General features: G+C 39.6%; 1 protein-coding gene across 1 annotated transcript in view; it reads left to right on the top strand.

The window, feature by feature from the left end:
- The window catches only part of ntsr1 (neurotensin receptor 1 (high affinity)), a 111,277-nt gene that overhangs the window by 64,909 nt on the left and 25,769 nt on the right, over positions 1 to 20,599 (top strand). Inside the window, exon 2 of the mRNA XM_061969857.1 lies at positions 13,499 to 13,700. Within this exon, the coding sequence (XP_061825841.1) occupies positions 13,499 to 13,700 (202 nt within the window). The remainder of the gene's footprint in view (positions 1 to 13,498; positions 13,701 to 20,599) is intronic.

The following is a 20,599-nucleotide window of genomic DNA, read 5'->3' as shown; positions in this document are numbered from 1 at the left end:
TCAACTTTGCGCCTATAACAATCCGGATTGTTCTTTTCCTCTTTGGTCCGGAGGACACGACGTCCACAGTTTCCAAAAAAAATTTGAAATGTGGACTCGTCAGACCACAGAACACTTTTCCACTTTGCATCAGTCCATCTTAGACGAGCTCGGGCCCAGCGAAGCCGGCGGCGTTTCCGGGTGTTGTTGATAAATGGCTTTCGCTTTGCATAGGAGAGTTTTAACTTGCACTTACAGATGTAGCGACCAACTGTAGTTACTGACAGTGGGTTTCTGAAGTGTTCCTGAGCCCCTGTGGTGATATCCTTTACGCGCTGATGTCGCTTTTTCATGCTGAGGGATTAAAGGTCCGTAATATCATCTCTTACGTGCAGTGATTTCTCCCGATTCTCTGAACCTTTTGATGATATCACGGACCGTAGATGGTGAAATCCTTAAATTCCTTGCAATAGCTGGTTGAGAAATGTTGTTCTTAAACTGTTCGACAATTTGCTCACGCATCTGTTGACAAAGTGGTGACCCTCGCCCCCATCCTTGTTTGTGAATGACCGAGCATTCCATGGAAGCTGCTTTTACACCCAATCATGGCACCCACCTGTTCCCAATTAGCCTGTTCACCTGTGGGATTTTCCCAATACGTGTTTGATGAGCATTCCTCAACTTTCTCAGTCTTTTTTGCCACTTGCGCCAGCTTTTTTTAAACATGTTGCAGGCATGAAATTCCAAATGAGCTAATATTTGCAAAAAATAACAAAGTTTTCCAGTTCGAATGTTAAATATCTTGTCTTTGCAGTCTATTGAATTGAATATAAGTTGAAAAGGATTTGCAAATCATTGTATTCTGTTTTTATTTACCATTTACACAACGTGACAACTTCACTGCTTTTGGAGTTTGTACATGTATATTCATATATTACTCATTGTTAATAGTGGTAATGTTTCAATACACTTGTAGGAGCTGACTTTTTTTTCAAGGCAATTAAACACAAATGTGTTAAGACAGTAATATTTAAGTGTGTATTTGCTGGGTTTGTGTTGTTCTCATTATGCCACATGTGTTGTTTGATTGGATAGTTTGTGTCTATTCCGCACCACTGATGAGAGAGCTGGCTCTGTAGGGAGTGTGATATAAAGACTTACTTCTGTAGGGAGTGTGATATAAAGACTTACTTCTGTAGGGAGTGTGATATAAAGACTTACTTCTGTAGGGAGTGTGATATAAAGACTTACTTCTGTAGGGAGTGTGATATAAAGACTTACTTCTGTAGGGAGTGTGATATAAAGACTTACTTCTGTAGGGAGTGTGATATAAAGACTTACTTCTGTAGGGAGTGTGATATAAAGACTTATTTCTGTAGGGAGTGTGATATAAAGACTTACTTCTGTAGGGAGTGTGATATAAAGACTTACTTCTGTAGGGAGTGTGATATAAAAACTTACTTCTGTAGGGAGTGTGATATAAAGACTTACTTCTGTAGGGAGTGTGATATAAAGACTTACTTCTGTAGGGAGTGTGATATAAAGACTTACTTCTGTAGGGAGTGTGATATAAAGACTTACTTCTGTAGGGAGTGTGATATAAAGACTTACTTCTGTAGGGAGTGTGATATAAAGACTTACTTCTGTAGGGAGTGTGATATAAAGACTTACTTCTGTAGGGAGTGTGATATAAAGACTTACTTCTGTAGGGAGTGTGATATAAAGACTTACTTCTGTAGGGAGTGTGATATAAAGACTTACTTCTGTAGGGAGTGTGATATAAAGACTTATTTCTGTAGGGAGTGTGATATAAAGACTTACTTCTGTAGGGAGTGTGATATAAAGACTTACTTCTGTAGGGAGTGTGATATAAAGACTTACTTCTGTAGGGAGTGTGATATAAAGACTTAGGTGGATGGGGAACTGACCACAGGTGAGTAGCACAGCCACACATGAAGTAAGAGTCTTTAGAATAGGGGTGTCCTAACTTTTTCCAAAAACTTTTTGATAGTTTTCATTTTTGAAACTGATGCAATATATATATATTTTTTATCTCACCTATAGGGCTCCGCTCAAAAGAAAAATGTTAAAAATAAGTTACATATTGTTTTTTTTGTATTATTATTATTCAACGCTTATAAGGACTATTGATGCTTGATAGTGATACTGGATACCACTACTGATGCTTGATAGGGATACCACGACTGATACTTGATAGGGATACTACTACTGATGCTTCATAGTGATACTGGATACCACTACTGGTGCTTGATAGGGATACTACTACTGATGCTTGATAGTGATACTGGATACCACTACTGATGCTTGATAGGGATACTGGATACTACTACTGATGCTTGATAGTGATACTACTACTGATGCTTGTTAGTGATACTGGATACTACTACTGATGCTTGATAGTGATATTACTACTGATGCTTGATAGTGATACTGGATACTACTACTGATGCTTGATAGGGGTACTGGATACTACTACTGATGCTGGATAGTGATACTACTACTGATGCTTCATAGTGATACTGGATACCACTACTGATGCTTGATAGGGATACTACTACTGATGCTTGATAGTGATGCTGGATACCACTACTGATGCTTGATAGGGATACTGGATATACTACTGATGCTTGATAGTGATACTACTACTGATACTTGTTAGTGATACCGGATACCACTACTGATGCTTGATAGTGATACTAGATACTAATACTGATACTTAATAGTGATACTAGATACTACTACTGATGCTTGATAGTGATACTGGATACCAATACTGATGCTTAATAGTGATACTACTACTGACGCTTGATAGTGATACTGGATACCAATACTGATGCTTGATAGGGATACTGGATACCACTACTGATGCTTGATAGTGATACTGGATAGTAATACTGATGCTTAATTGTGATACTAGATACTGGATACCAATACTGATGCTTGATAGGGATACTGGATACCACTACTGATGCTTGATAGAGATACTGGATAATACTACTGATGTTTGATAGTGATACGACTACTGATGCTTGATAGGGATACTACTACTGCTGCTTGGTAGTGATACTGGATACCAATACTGATGATTGATAGGGATACTGGATACCACTACTGATGCTTGATAGTGATACTGGATACTACTATTGATGCTTGATAGTAATACTACTACTGATGCTTGATAGTGATACTGGATACTAATACTGATGCTTAATAGTGCTTTGGATACTACTACTGATGCTTGATAGGGATACTGGATACCACTACTGATGCTTGATAAGGTTACCACTACTGATGCTTGATAGGGATACCACGACTGATACTTGATAGGGATACTACTACTGATGCTTCATAGTGATACTGGATACCACTACTGGTGCTTGATAGGGATACTACTACTGATGCTTGATAGTGATACTGGATACCACTACTGATGCTTGATAGGGATACTGGATACTACTACTGATGCTTGATAGTGATACTACTACTGATGCTTGTTAGTGATACTGGATACTACTACTGATGCTTGATAGTGATATTACTACTGATGCTTGATAGTGATACTGGATACTACTACTGATGCTTGATAGGGGTACTGGATACTACTACTGATGCTGGATAGTGATACTACTACTGATGCTTCATAGTGATACTGGATACCACTACTGATGCTTGATAGGGATACTACTACTGATGCTTGATAGTGATGCTGGATACCACTACTGATGCTTGATAGGGATACTGGATATACTACTGATGCTTGATAGTGATACTACTACTGATACTTGTTAGTGATACCGGATACCACTACTGATGCTTGATAGTGATACTAGATACTAATACTGATACTTAATAGTGATACTAGATACTACTACTGATGCTTGATAGTGATACTGGATACCAATACTGATGCTTAATAGTGATACTACTACTGACGCTTGATAGTGATACTGGATACCAATACTGATGCTTGATAGGGATACTGGATACCACTACTGATGCTTGATAGTGATACTGGATAGTAATACTGATGCTTAATTGTGATACTAGATACTGGATACCAATACTGATGCTTGATAGGGATACTGGATACCACTACTGATGCTTGATAGAGATACTGGATAATACTACTGATGTTTGATAGTGATACGACTACTGATGCTTGATAGGGATACTACTACTGCTGCTTGGTAGAGATACTGGATACCAATACTGATGATTGATAGGGATACTGGATACCACTACTGATGCTTGATAGTGATACTGGATACTACTATTGATGCTTGATAGTAATACTACTACTGATGCTTGATAGTGATACTGGATACTAATACTGATGCTTAATAGTGCTTTGGATACTACTACTGATGCTTGATAGGGATACTGGATACCACTACTGATGCTTGATAAGGTTACCACTACTGATGCTTGATAGGGATACCACGACTGATACTTGATAGGGATACTACTACTGATGCTTCATAGTGATACTGGATACCACTACTGGTGCTTGATAGGGATACTACTACTGATGCTTGATAGTGATACTGGATACCACTACTGATGCTTGATAGGGATACTGGATACTACTACTGATGCTTGATAGTGATACTACTACTGATGCTTGTTAGTGATACTGGATACTACTACTGATGCTTGACAGTGATATTACTACTGATGCTTGTTAGTGATACTGGATACTACTACTGATGCTTGATAGGGGTACTGGATACTACTACTGATGCTTGATAGGGGTACTGGATACTACTACTGATGCTGGATAGTGATACTACTACTGATGCTTCATAGTGATACTGGATACCACTACTGATGCTTGATAGGGATACTACTACTGATGCTTGATAGTGATGCTGGATACCACTACTGATGCTTGATAGGGATACTGGATATACTACTGATGCTTGATAGTGATACTACTACTGATACTTGTTAGTGATACCGGATACCACTACTGATGCTTGATAGTGATACTAGATACTAATACTGATACTTAATAGTGATACTAGATACTACTACTGATGCTTGATAGTGATACTGGATACCAATACTGATGCTTAATAGTGATACTACTACTGACGCTTGATAGTGATACTGGATACCAATACTGATGCTTGATAGGGATACTGGATACCACTACTGATGCTTGATAGTGATACTGGATAGTAATACTGATGCTTAATTGTGATACTAGATACTAATACTGATACTTAATAGTGATACTAGATACTACTACTGATGCTTGATAGTGATACTGGATACCAATACTGATGCTTAATAGTGATACTACTACTGACGCTTGATAGTGATACTGGATACCAATACTGATGCTTGATAGGGATACTGGATACTACTATTGATGCTTGATAGTAATACTACTACTGATGCTTGATAGTGATACTGGATACTAATACTGATGCTTAATAGTGCTTTGGATACTACTACTGATGCTTGATAGGGATACTGGATACCACTACTGATGCTTGATAAGGTTACCACTACTGATGCTTGATAGGGATACCACGACTGATACTTGATAGTGATACTGGATACCACTACTGATGCTTGATAGGGATACTGGATACTACTACTGATGCTTGATAGTGATACTACTACTGATGCTTCATAGTGATACTGGATACCACTACTGGTGCTTGATAGGGATACTACTACTGATGCTTGATAGTGATACTGGATACCACTACTGATGCTTGATAGGGATACTGGATACTACTACTGATGCTTGATAGTGATACTACTACTGATGCTTGTTAGTGATACTGGATACTACTACTGATGCTTGATAGTGATATTACTACTGATGCTTGATAGTGATACTGGATACTACTACTGATGCTTGATAGGGGTACTGGATACTACTACTGATGCTGGATAGTGATACTACTACTGATGCTTCATAGTGATACTGGATACCACTACTGATGCTTGATAGGGATACTACTACTGATGCTTGATAGTGATGCTGGATACCACTACTGATGCTTGATAGGGATACTGGATATACTACTGATGCTTGATAGTGATACTACTACTGATACTTGTTAGTGATACCGGATACCACTACTGATGCTTGATAGTGATACTAGATACTAATACTGATACTTAATAGTGATACTAGATACTACTACTGATGCTTGATAGTGATACTGGATACCAATACTGATGCTTAATAGTGATACTACTACTGACGCTTGATAGTGATACTGGATACCAATACTGATGCTTGATAGGGATACTGGATACCACTACTGATGCTTGATAGTGATACTGGATAGTAATACTGATGCTTAATTGTGATACTAGATACTGGATACCAATACTGATGCTTGATAGGGATACTGGATACCACTACTGATGCTTGATAGAGATACTGGATAATACTACTGATGTTTGATAGTGATACGACTACTGATGCTTGATAGGGATACTACTACTGCTGCTTGGTAGAGATACTGGATACCAATACTGATGATTGATAGGGATACTGGATACCACTACTGATGCTTGATAGTGATACTGGATACTACTATTGATGCTTGATAGTAATACTACTACTGATGCTTGATAGTGATACTGGATACTAATACTGATGCTTAATAGTGCTTTGGATACTACTACTGATGCTTGATAGGGATACTGGATACCACTACTGATGCTTGATAAGGTTACCACTACTGATGCTTGATAGGGATACCACGACTGATACTTGATAGGGATACTACTACTGATGCTTCATAGTGATACTGGATACCACTACTGGTGCTTGATAGGGATACTACTACTGATGCTTGATAGTGATACTGGATACCACTACTGATGCTTGATAGGGATACTGGATACTACTACTGATGCTTGATAGTGATACTACTACTGATGCTTGTTAGTGATACTGGATACTACTACTGATGCTTGACAGTGATATTACTACTGATGCTTGTTAGTGATACTGGATACTACTACTGATGCTTGATAGGGGTACTGGATACTACTACTGATGCTTGATAGGGGTACTGGATACTACTACTGATGCTGGATAGTGATACTACTACTGATGCTTCATAGTGATACTGGATACCACTACTGATGCTTGATAGGGATACTACTACTGATGCTTGATAGTGATGCTGGATACCACTACTGATGCTTGATAGGGATACTGGATATACTACTGATGCTTGATAGTGATACTACTACTGATACTTGTTAGTGATACCGGATACCACTACTGATGCTTGATAGTGATACTAGATACTAATACTGATACTTAATAGTGATACTAGATACTACTACTGATGCTTGATAGTGATACTGGATACCAATACTGATGCTTAATAGTGATACTACTACTGACGCTTGATAGTGATACTGGATACCAATACTGATGCTTGATAGGGATACTGGATACCACTACTGATGCTTGATAGTGATACTGGATAGTAATACTGATGCTTAATTGTGATACTAGATACTGGATACCAATACTGATGCTTGATAGGGATACTGGATACCACTACTGATGCTTGATAGAGATACTGGATAATACTACTGATGTTTGATAGTGATACGACTACTGATGCTTGATAGGGATACTACTACTGCTGCTTGGTAGTGATACTGGATACCAATACTGATGATTGATAGGGATACTGGATACCACTACTGATGCTTGATAGTGATACTGGATACTACTATTGATGCTTGATAGTAATACTACTACTGATGCTTGATAGTGATACTGGATACTAATACTGATGCTTAATAGTGCTTTGGATACTACTACTGATGCTTGATAGGGATACTGGATACCACTACTGATGCTTGATAAGGTTACCACTACTGATGCTTGATAGGGATACCACGACTGATACTTGATAGGGATACTACTACTGATGCTTCATAGTGATACTGGATACCACTACTGGTGCTTGATAGGGATACTACTACTGATGCTTGATAGTGATACTGGATACCACTACTGATGCTTGATAGGGATACTGGATACTACTACTGATGCTTGATAGTGATACTACTACTGATGCTTGTTAGTGATACTGGATACTACTACTGATGCTTGACAGTGATATTACTACTGATGCTTGTTAGTGATACTGGATACTACTACTGATGCTTGATAGGGGTACTGGATACTACTACTGATGCTTGATAGGGGTACTGGATACTACTACTGATGCTGGATAGTGATACTACTACTGATGCTTCATAGTGATACTGGATACCACTACTGATGCTTGATAGGGATACTACTACTGATGCTTGATAGTGATGCTGGATACCACTACTGATGCTTGATAGGGATACTGGATATACTACTGATGCTTGATAGTGATACTACTACTGATACTTGTTAGTGATACCGGATACCACTACTGATGCTTGATAGTGATACTAGATACTAATACTGATACTTAATAGTGATACTAGATACTACTACTGATGCTTGATAGTGATACTGGATACCAATACTGATGCTTAATAGTGATACTACTACTGACGCTTGATAGTGATACTGGATACCAATACTGATGCTTGATAGGGATACTGGATACCACTACTGATGCTTGATAGTGATACTGGATAGTAATACTGATGCTTAATTGTGATACTAGATACTGGATACCACTACTGATGCTTGATAGAGATACTGGATAATACTACTGATGTTTGATAGTGATACGACTACTGATGCTTGATAGGGATACTACTACTGCTGCTTGGTAGTGATACTGGATACCAATACTGATGATTGATAGGGATACTGGATACCACTACTGATGCTTGATAGTGATACTGGATACTACTATTGATGCTTGATAGTAATACTACTACTGACGCTTGATAGTGATGCTGGATACTAATACTGATGCTTAATAGTGCTTTGGATACTACTACTGATGCTTGATAGGGATACTGGATACCAATACTTGCTAGGGATACTGGATACCACTATTGATGCTTGATAGCGATACTGCATACTAATACTGATGCTTAATAGTGATACTAGATACTACTACTGACGCTTGATAGTGATACTGGATACCACTATTGATGCTTGATAGGGGTACTACTACTGATGCTTGATAGTGATACTGGATACCACTACTGATGCTTGATAGTGATACTGAATACCACTACTGATGCTTGATAGTTATACTACTACTGATGCTTGATAGTGATACTGGATACCAATACTGATGCTTGATAGGGATACTGGATACCAATACTGATGCTTGATAGGGATACTGGATACCACTACTGATGCTTGATAGTGATACTACAACTGATGCTTGATAGTGATACTGGATACTAATACTAATGCTTAATAATGATACTAGACACTAATACTGTTGCTTGATAGTGATACTGGATACCAATACTGATGCTTGATAGGGATACTGGATAGTAATACTGATGTGTGATATCGAAACTAGATACCAATACTGATGATTGATAGGGATACTGGATACTAATACTGATGCTTGATAGCGATACTGGATACTAATACTGATGCTTAATAGTGATACTGGATACTAATACTGATGCCTGATAGTGATACTGGATACCAATACTGATGCTTGATAGGGATACTGGATACTAATACTGATGTTTAATAGTGATACTGGATACTAATACTGACACTTGATAGTAACACTGCATATTGATACTGATGCTTGATAGGGATATTGAATACTAATACAGATGTTTGATAGTGATACTAAAATCTAATACAGATGCTTGAAAGTGACACTGGATATTAATACAGATGCTTGATAGTGATACTAAATTCTAATACTGATGCTTGAAAGTGACACTGGATACTAATACAGATGCTTGATCGTTATACTGGATACTAATACTGATGCTTGATAGTGATACTGGATCGCAATACAGATGCTGAATACGAATAATGGATACAAATACTGATGCCAGAGACTGATACTGATTCCAAATACTGATACTGGATACTGATGCTTGATGGTGATACTGGATACTAATACTGGCGCTTGATACTGATACTAGATACTGATGGATACTGATACTAGATATTGGATACTGATGCTGAATACAGATACTGGATATTAATACTGACGTTTGACAGTGATAATAGATGTTTGATACTTATACTGATGCTGGATACTGATACTAGAAGCTGTATACTAATACTAATATTGATGCTGTAGCAGCAGCAGTTAGTTGTAAATCTCCAGAGACAAGGAGCTAAATTAGATAAATGTGATACGGGCACTTCATCAACTAGGTTGAAGTCCTGTGAAATTGGGACGTGTGAGAAAGCGTGGCATGTGTAATAAAAAAAATATCATAACTCATGCAACTGAAAAGTGTCACCTTGACTTCACCTTTGATGTTATTTGTCCCGATGATGATGCTGATGCTCAACAAGTCAATCAGGGAAGAAACACAATGTTGTCGGTACTAAACACGTCTTTATTATAAGACTGGATAACAGGAAGTCGTTTCTGTGGCCACAAATATACACCAGGAACATGCACCAAAACCATATTATGTTTAAACACTTCAAGTCAATTAGTGTTGTTCATTAAAAAAAATGTACTTATTTTTTTACTTTTAGTCCCTTTGTGGTGTTTCCTTTCAGCTTCAATCAGTCTTGGAGGCAAGGAACCTCCCTGATATATTACCTATGAACATTGTTCTTCCATGATCTCACCCCACATGGTAATATAATCAATAAAGTTATATTAAACTTTCAGATAGAGAAGATGTTGGGAGAGGCGGGTGGGACCTGACCTAAATAAACACAAGACATATATATACTCTATTAGCCACAACACAACCAGGCTTATATTTAATATGCCACAAATTAATCCCGCATAACAAACACCTCCCCCTCCCGTCCATATAACCCGCCAATATAACTCAAACACCTGCACAACACGCTCAATCCCACAGCCCAAAGTACCGTTCACCTCCCCAAAGTTCATACGGCACATATATTTCCCCAAAGTCCCCAAAGTTACATACGTGACATGCACATAGCGGCACGCACGTACGGGCAAGCGATCAAATGTTTGGAAGCTGCAGCTGCATGCGTACTCACGGTACCACGTCTGCGTATCCAACTCAAAGTCCTCCTGGTACGAGTCTCTGTTGTACCAGTTCTCCACAGGCCAATGGTAAAGCTTGACTGTCATCTTCCGGGAATGTAAACAATGAAACACCGGCTGTGTTTGTGTTGCTGCAGTCGGCCACAATACACCGCTTCCCACCTACAGCTTTCTTCTTTGCTGTCTCCATTGTTCATTGAACAAATTGCAAAAGATTCACCAACACAGATGTCCAGAATACTGTGGAATTTTGCAATGAAAACAGACGACTTAATAGCTGGCCACCATGCTGTCCCAAAATGTCCTCTACAATCCGTGACGTCACGCGCAGACGTCACCATACCGAGACGTTTTCAGCAGGATATTTCGCGCGAAATTTAAAATTGCACTTTAGTAAGTTAACCCGGCCGTATTGGCATGTGTTGCAATGTTAAGATTTCATCATTGATGTATAAACTATCAGACTGCGTGGTCGGTAGTAGTGGGTTTCAGTAGGCCTTTAAGGTCCAAGCTATTGAATATGCTAAAAAGAACAGTAAATTTTTTTTATTAATATAGCTGCGTGTGTCAAATATGAGTCATTAAATAACTCCCGCCTCATGGTGGTAGAGGGCGCTAAAGTGATCCCAGGAATCATTCTTGCGACTACTCGGCTGCAGAAGAAGTGACAACAACAGTTTTCTAAACTGGACTTTCAATCGAAGCAAGAGGTAATAATTAAAGACAGAGAGACTTTTAAAACTGAAGAAAGATAAGGAAGACTTCTATAAACAAGTTATCAATGCTTTTGTTCAGACGGAGCGGCGCATGGACTTCATTTATAAGTAAAGGTAAGACTATAATAACGTTTTTTTTTTTAAATTTAATGTGCTTTTCATGATGGTATCCTTACATCACACTCAAATTTATAAGCGCTTGCCTAAATTTACTGCATGCCTTTGGTAAGCGCCGGAGTGAGAAGAGGTTTTAAATTAATTACTAATTCTAATAATAACTAATTCAAGGAAATACGGTACGTAAAGTTGTATGATATACTTTACGATTATTCTATATACCGTATATTTTGGACTATACTTGCTACTTTTTCCCTACGTTTTGAACCCTGCGGCTTATAAAACGGTGCAGCTAAAATTAATGGATTTTATTTCGCTAACTTTGGATTCAACAAATAGTTTTCAACAGGAACTGAACAGGTGTGGTATTGTTTCTGCCATGGCGCCATGTTTTAGACGAGTTTGCTCACTGCAGGTGCTGCGGTGTGAACGTCTACAGTATTTCCTGCTGATTAGTGATTTCAACCGGAAGTGCAAGTGCCGTTCCGTCTTCGAGTCGCCCGTAGCGTTTCTACTCGTATGGATTCTTCATTTATCACTCCAAGCAACGTTTGTAAGTTTTACAATATAACTAAAACTATTCATACTCGCTAGACCGTCCCATGTGGGATGTCTGTAGAAGTGGTTTCATTCATATTTGTACGTGCTGTCGTAGTGTAATCAAGCTAGTGTTGTTAGCATTAGCTAATGTGATGACACGACAACGAGTTTTGTAAATTCAACAAGACGTTACCGTGGACTTGTTGAGTCTGTTTAGCTAATTGGAGAGGAAGCTTCCGCAACTAGTGGGTCCATGACGATGACTTCTGTTTTGTTTGATCAGCCATTTTACTGCCGTGTTACAGACACCGTTTGGAAACAATTAATGTATAAATATTTACAACATTTTTATGTAAATAACTCATTTCAAAATGTATATCTGCGTCTTATAGTCAGTCCGGTGTGGCTAATATATGGGGGGGTGAAATTATTTAAAATTTTGTGGGTGCAGCTTATATACAGGTGTGCTCTATAGTCAGTAAAATACAGTACACAGTACAATATGAATATTATAGATATATACTTTTTTAAATGATTACTTTAAATTCACTGATTGTACTATTTTAAGGTGTATAGAAGGATATTTGTGATTATGTCCACACTTTTTTACTCCAGGACCGAATTGGTCCCAATTGATTCTCTTAAGAAGTATATATGTTTGATATACTATAATAATGACCCATTATAATCGAAAAGTGAATAAAGTACACAATAGTGTTTCTTGGAGACGAACACAGCTTATTAGCATTAGAGCTACAGACACACACGAGAGGATTTACTAAAAGTACTCTTAAACTGTCTAAATTCCAGCATCAAGAACAACAAACTAACAATGCACGATTGTGATACTTATTTGAAATATCTTAAAATACAGTAGGACTATGTCGTCCTTTACGAAGGACACCTGAGCTCCCATGAAACAGTAAACTCATGTTTAACATTCATATCGCTAACCTGGGGGTCCTCCTGTCTTCTCTCTCCAAACAGATAAATGCCTTCCTGTCCTTTGTCCTGCCCATGGTGGTCATCTCTGTCCTGAACGGGCTCATAGCCAATCAGTTGTTGAGAATGTTCAGAGAGGCGGAGCAAGACAACCGCATCTGCATCGTCGGCGGCAATCCCACCATGCTCAATGTGTCGGTGGAGCCCAACCGTGCTCAGTCGCTTCGCCACGGAGTTCTTGTTCTTCGTAAGTGTCTTAAATTCAGACTGTACACTCTAGGGGAGGGGTTGTCTTGATATCCATTAGTTGGTTTCTTAGTTTGTATGTTGACACAAAACCTACAAGTCAAGTCAAAGCCAAGACTTCTAACAATAAATTATGATTTTGTTAAAACCTTAAGGAACTGAAACAAGGTAAAAAATGTTTACAAGCAGAGACCAGGTGAAGATCAAGACTTGTACCAGTTAAAACCAAGTCACGATCAAGACTTGTACCAGTTGAAACCAGGTGAAGATCAAGAATTGTATCAGTGGAAACAAGGTCAAGATCAAGACTTGTATCAGTGTAACATAGGTCAAGATCAAGACTTGTATCAGTTGAAACCAGGTCAAGCACAAGACTTGTACCAGTTGAAACCAGGTCGAGAACAAGACATGTACCAGTTGAAACCAGGTGAAGATCAAGACTTGTATCAGTGGAAACCAGGTGAGGATCAAGACTTGTATCAGTGTAAACTAGGTCAAGATCAAGACTTGTATCAGTTGAAACCAGGTCAAGAACAAGACTTGTACCAGTTGAAACCAGGTCGAGAACAAGACTTGTACCAGTTGAGACTAGGTCAAGATAGAGACTTGTACTAGTTGAGACCAGGTCAAGAACAAGATTTGTACCAGTTGAAACCAGGTCGAGAACAAGACTTGTACCAGTTGAGACTAGGTCAAGATAGAGACTTGTACCAGTTGAGACCAGGTCAAGAACAAGACATGTACCAGTTGAAACCAGGTGAAGATCAAGACTTGTATCAGTGAAAACCAGGTCAAGATCAAGACTTGTATCAGTGTAAACTAGGTCAAGATCAAGACTTGTATCAGTTGAAACCAGGTCAAGAACAAGACTTGTACCAGTTGAAACCGGGTCGAGAACAAGACTTGTACCAGTCTAGACTAGGTCAAGATAGAGACTTGTACCAGTTGAGACCAGGTCAAGAACAAGACTTGTACCAGTTGAAACCAGGTCAAGAACAAGACTTGTATCAGTTGAGACTAGGTCAAGATAGAGACTTGTACCAGTTGAGACCACGTCAAGAACAAGAAATGTACCAGTTGAAACCAGGTGAAGATCAAGACTTGTATCAGTGGAAACCAGGTCAAGATCAAGACTTGTATCAGTGCAAACTAGGTCAAGATAGAGACATGTACCAGTTGAGACCAGGTCAAGAACAAGACTTGTACCAGTTGAAACCAGGTCGAAAACAAGACTTGTACCAGTTGAGACTAGGTCAAGATAGAGACTTGTACCAGTTGAGACCAGGTCAAGAACAAGACATGTACCAGTTGAAACCAGGTGAAGATCAAGACTTGTATCAGTGAAAACCAGGTCAAGATCAAGACTTGTATCACTGTAAACTAGGTCAAGTTCAAGACTTGTACCAGTTGAAACCAGGTCAAGAACAAGACTTGTACCAGTTGAAACCAGGTCGAGAACAAGACTTGTACCAGTCTAGACTAGGTCAAGATAGACACTTGTACCAGTTGAGACCAGGTCAAGAACAAGACTTGTACCAGTTGAAACCAGGTCAAGAACAAGACTTGTATCAGTTGAGACTAGGTCAAGATAGAGACTTGTACCAGTTGAGACCAGGTCAAGAACAAGACATGTACCAGTTGAAACCAGGTGAAGATCAAGACTTGTATCAGTGGAAACCAGGTCAAGATCAAGACTTGTATCAGTGTAAACTAGGTCAAGATAGAGACATGTACCAGTTGAGACCAGGTCAAGAACAAGACTTGTATCAGTGTAAACTAGGTCAAGATCAAGACTTGTATCAGTTGAAACCAGGTCAAGAACAAGACTTGTACCAGTTGAAACCAGGTCGAGAACAAGACTTGTACCAGTGTAACATAGGTCAAGATCAAGACTTGTATCAGTTGAAACCAGGTCAAGCACAAGACTTGTACCAGTTGAAACCAGGTCGAGAACAAGACATGTACCAGTTGAAACCAGGTGAAGATCAAGACTTGTATCAGTGGAAACCAGGTGAGGATCAAGACTTGTATCAGTGTAAACTAGGTCAAGATCAAGACTTGTATCAGTTGAAACCAGGTCAAGAACAAGACTTGTACCAGTTGAAACCAGGTCGAGAACAAGACTTGTACCAGTTGAGACTAGGTCAAGATAGAGACTTGTACTAGTTGAGACCAGGTCAAGAACAAGATTTGTACCAGTTGAAACCAGGTCGAGAACAAGACTTGTACCAGTTGAGACTAGGTCAAGATAGAGACTTGTACCAGTTGAGACCAGGTCAAGAACAAGACATGTACCAGTTGAAACCAGGTGAAGATCAAGACTTGTATCAGTGAAAACCAGGTCAAGATCAAGACTTGTATCAGTGTAAACTAGGTCAAGATCAAGACTTGTATCAGTTGAAACCAGGTCAAGAACAAGACTTGTACCAGTTGAAACCGGGTCGAGAACAAGACTTGTACCAGTCTAGACTAGGTCAAGATAGAGACTTGTACCAGTTGAGACCAGGTCAAGAACAAGACTTGTACCAGTTGAAACCAGGTCAAGAACAAGACTTGTATCAGTTGAGACTAGGTCAAGATAGAGACTTGTACCAGTTGAGACCAGGTCAAGAACAAGAAATGTACCAGTTGAAACCAGGTGAAGATCAAGACTTGTATCAGTGGAAACCAGGTCAAGATCAAGACTTGTATCAGTGCAAACTAGGTCAAGATAGAGACATGTACCAGTTGAGACCAGGTCAAGAACAAGACTTGTACCAGTTGAAACCAGGTCAAAAACAAGACTTGTACCAGTTGAGACTAGGTCAAGATAGAGACTTGTACCAGTTGAGACCAGGTCAAGAACAAGACATGTACCAGTTGAAACCAGGTGAAGATCAAGACTTGTATCAGTGAAAACCAGGTCAAGATCAAGACTTGTATCACTGTAAACTAGGTCAAGTTCAAGACTTGTACCAGTTGAAACCAGGTCAAGAACAAGACTTGTACCAGTTGAAACCAGGTCGAGAACAAGACTTGTACCAGTCTAGACTAGGTCAAGATAGACACTTGTACCAGTTGAGACCAGGTCAAGAACAAGACTTGTACCAGTTGAAACCAGGTCAAGAACAAGACTTGTATCAGTTGAGACTAGGTCAAGATAGAGACTTGTACCAGTTGAGACCAGGTCAAGAACAAGACATGTACCAGTTGAAACCAGGTGAAGATCAAGACTTGTATCAGTGGAAACCAGGTCAAGATCAAGACTTGTATCAGTGTAAACTAGGTCAAGATAGAGACATGTACCAGTTGAGACCAGGTCAAGAACAAGACTTGTATCAGTGTAAACTAGGTCAAGATCAAGACTTGTATCAGTTGAAACCAGGTCAAGAACAAGACTTGTACCAGTTGAAACCAGGTCGAGAACAAGACTTGTACCAGTCTAGACTAGGTCAAGATAGAGACTTGTACCAGTTGAGACCAGGTCAAGAACAAGACTTGTACCAGTTGAAACCAGGTCAAGAACAAGACTTGTATCAGTTGAGACTAGGTCAAGATAGAGACTTGTACCAGTTGAGACCAGGTCAAGAACAATACATGTACCAGTTGAAACCAGGTGAAGATCAAGACTTGTATCAGTGGAAACCAGGTCAAGATCAAGACTTGTATCAGTGCAAACTAGGTCAAGATAGAGACATGTACCAGTTGAGACCAGGTCAAGAACAAGACTTGTACCAGTTGAAACCAGGTCAAAAACAAGACGTGTACCAGTTGAGACTAGGTCAAGATAGAGACTTGTACCAGTTGAGACCAGGTCAAGAACAAGACATGTACCAGTTGAAACCAGGTGAAGATCAAGACTTGTATCAGTGAAAACCAGGTCAAGATCAAGACTTGTATCACTGTAAACTAGGTCAAGTTCAAGACTTGTACCAGTTGAAACCAGGTCAAGAACAAGACTTGTACCAGTTGAAACCAGGTCGAGAACAAGACGTGTACCAGTCTAGACTAGGTCAAGATAGACACTTGTACCAGTTGAGACCAGGTCAAGAACAAGACTTGTACCAGTTGAAACCAGGTCAAGAACAAGACTTGTATCAGTTGAGACTAGGTCAAGATAGAGACTTGTACCAGTTGAGACCAGGTCAAGAACAAGACATGTACCAGTTGAAACCAGGTGAAGATCAAGACTTGTATCAGTGGAAACCAGGTCAAGATCAAGACTTGTATCAGTGTAAACTAGGTCAAGATAGAGACATGTACCAGTTGAGACCAGGTCAAGAACAAGACTTGTACCAGTTGAAACCAGGTCAAAAACAAGACTTGTACCAGTTGAGACTAGGTCAAGATAGAGACTTGTACCAGTTGAGACCAGGTCAAGAACAAGACATGTACCAGTTGAAACCAGGTGAAGATTAAGACTTGTATCAGTGGAAACCAGGTCAAGATCAAGACTTGTATCAGTGTAAACTAGATCAAGATCAAGACTTGTATCAGTTGAAACCAGGTCAAGAACAAAACTTGTACCAGTTGAGACTAGGTCAAGAACAAGACTTGTACCAGTTGAAACCAGGTCAAGAACAAGACTTGTACCAGTTGAGACTAGGTCAAGATAGAGACTTGTACCAGTTGTGACCAGGTCAAGAACAAGACATGTACCAGTTGAAACCAGGTGAAGTTCAAGACTTGTATCAGTGGAAACCAGGTGAAGATCAAGACTTGTATCAGTGTAAACTAGGTCAAGATCAAGACTTGTATCAGTTGAAACCAGGTCAAGAACAAGACTTGTACTAGTTGAAACCAGGTCGAGAACAAGACTTGTACCAGTTGAAACCAGGTCAAGAACAAGACTTGTACCAGTTGAGACTAGGTCAAGATAGAGACTTGTACCAGTTGAGACCAGGTCAAGAACAAGACATGTACCAGTTGAAACCAGGTGAAGATCAAGACTTGTATCAGTGGAAACCAGGTGAAGATCAAGACTTGTATCAGTGTAAACTAGGTCAAGATCAAGACTTGTATCAGTTGAAACCAGGTCAAGAACAAGACTTGTACCAGTTGAAACCAGTTCGAGAACAAGACTTGTACCAGTTGAGACTAGGTCAAGATAGAGACTTGTACCAGTTGAGACTAGGTCAAGATAGAGACTTGTACCAGTTGAGACCAGGTCAAGAACAAGACATGTACCAGTTGAAACCAGGTGAAGATCAAGACTTGTATCAGTGAAAACCAGGTCAAGATCAAGACTTGTATCAGTGTAAACTAGGTCAAGATCAAGACTTGTATCAGTTGAAACCAGGTCGAGAACAAGACTTGTACCAGTCTAGACTAGGTCAAGATAGAGACTTGTACCAGTTGAGACCAGGTCAAGAACAAGACTTGTACCAGTTGAAACCAGGTCAAGAACAAGACTTGTACCAGTTGAGACTAGGTCAAGATAGAGACTTGTACCAGTTGAGACCAGGTCAAGAGCAAGACATGTACCAGTTGAAACCAGGTGAAAATCAAGACTTGTATCAGTGGAAACCAGGTCAAGATCAAGACTTGTATCAGTTGAAACCAGGTCAAGAACAAGACTTGTACCAGTTGAAACCAGGTCGAGAACAAGACGTGTAACAGTTGAGACTAGGTCAAGATAGAGACTTGTACCAGTTGAGACCAGGTCAAGAACATTACTTGTACCAGATGAAACCAGGTCAAGAACAAGACTTGTACCAGTTGAGACTAGGTCAAGATAGAGACTTGTACCAGTTGAGACCAGGTGAAGATCAAGACTTGTATCAGTGGAAACCAGGTCAAGAACAAGACTTGTACCAGTTGAAACCAGGTCGAGAACAAGACGTGTACCAGTTGAGACTAGGTCAAGATAGAGACTTGTACCAGTTGAGACCAGGTCAAGAGCAAGACTTGTACCAGTTGAAACCAGGTCAAGAACAAGACTTGTATCAGTTGAGACTAGGTCAAGATAGAGACTTGTACCAGTTGAGACCAGGTCAAGAACAAGACATGTACCAGTTGAAACCAGGTGAAGATCAAGACTTGTATCAGTGGAATCCAGGTCAAGATCAAGACTTGTATCAGTGTAAACTAGGTCAAGATAGAGACATGTACCAGTTAAGACCAGGTCAAGAACAAGACATGTACCAGTTGAAACCAGGTCAAGAACAAGACTTGTACCAGTGGAGACTTGGTCAAGATAGAGACTTGTACCAGTTGAGACCAGGTCAAGAACAAGACATGTACCAGTTGAAACCAGGTGAAGATCAAGACTTGTATCAGTGAAAACCAGGTCAAGATCAAGACTTGTATCAGTGTAAACTAGGTCAAGATCAAGACTTGTATCAGTTGAAACCAGGTCGAGAACAAGACTTGTACCAGTCTAGACTAGGTCAAGATAGAGACTTGTACCAGTTGAGACCAGGTCAAGAACAAGACTTGTACCAGTTGAAACCAGGTCAAGAACAAGATTTGTACCAGTTGAGACTAGGTCAAGATAGAGACTTGTACCAGTTGAGACCAGGTCAAGAACAAGACATGTACCAGTTGAAACCAGGTGAAGATCAAGACTTGTATCAGTGGAAACCAGGTCAAGATCAAGACTTGTATCAGTTGAAACCAGGTCAAGAACAAGACTTGTACCAGTTGAAACCAGGTCGAGAACAAGACGTGTAACAGTTGAGACTAGGTCAAGATAGAGACTTGTACCAGTTGAGACCAGGTCAAGAACAAGACTTGTACCAGTTGAAACCAGGTCAAGAACAAGACTTGTATCAGTTGCGACTAGGTCAAGATAGAGACTTGTACCAGTTGAGACCAGGTCAAGAACAAGACATGTACCAGTTGAAACCAGGTGAAGATCAAGACTTGTATCAGTGGAATCCAGGTCAAGATCAAGACTTGTATCAGTGTAAACTAGGTCAA

This window comes from Nerophis lumbriciformis, linkage group LG01, assembly GCF_033978685.3.
Source record: "Nerophis lumbriciformis linkage group LG01, RoL_Nlum_v2.1, whole genome shotgun sequence".
In the NCBI taxonomy this organism is placed as follows: domain Eukaryota; kingdom Metazoa; phylum Chordata; class Actinopteri; order Syngnathiformes; family Syngnathidae; genus Nerophis; species Nerophis lumbriciformis.
Note: the sequence above shows the minus strand (reverse complement) of the source record. Positions and strands in the feature narration are given on the sequence as shown.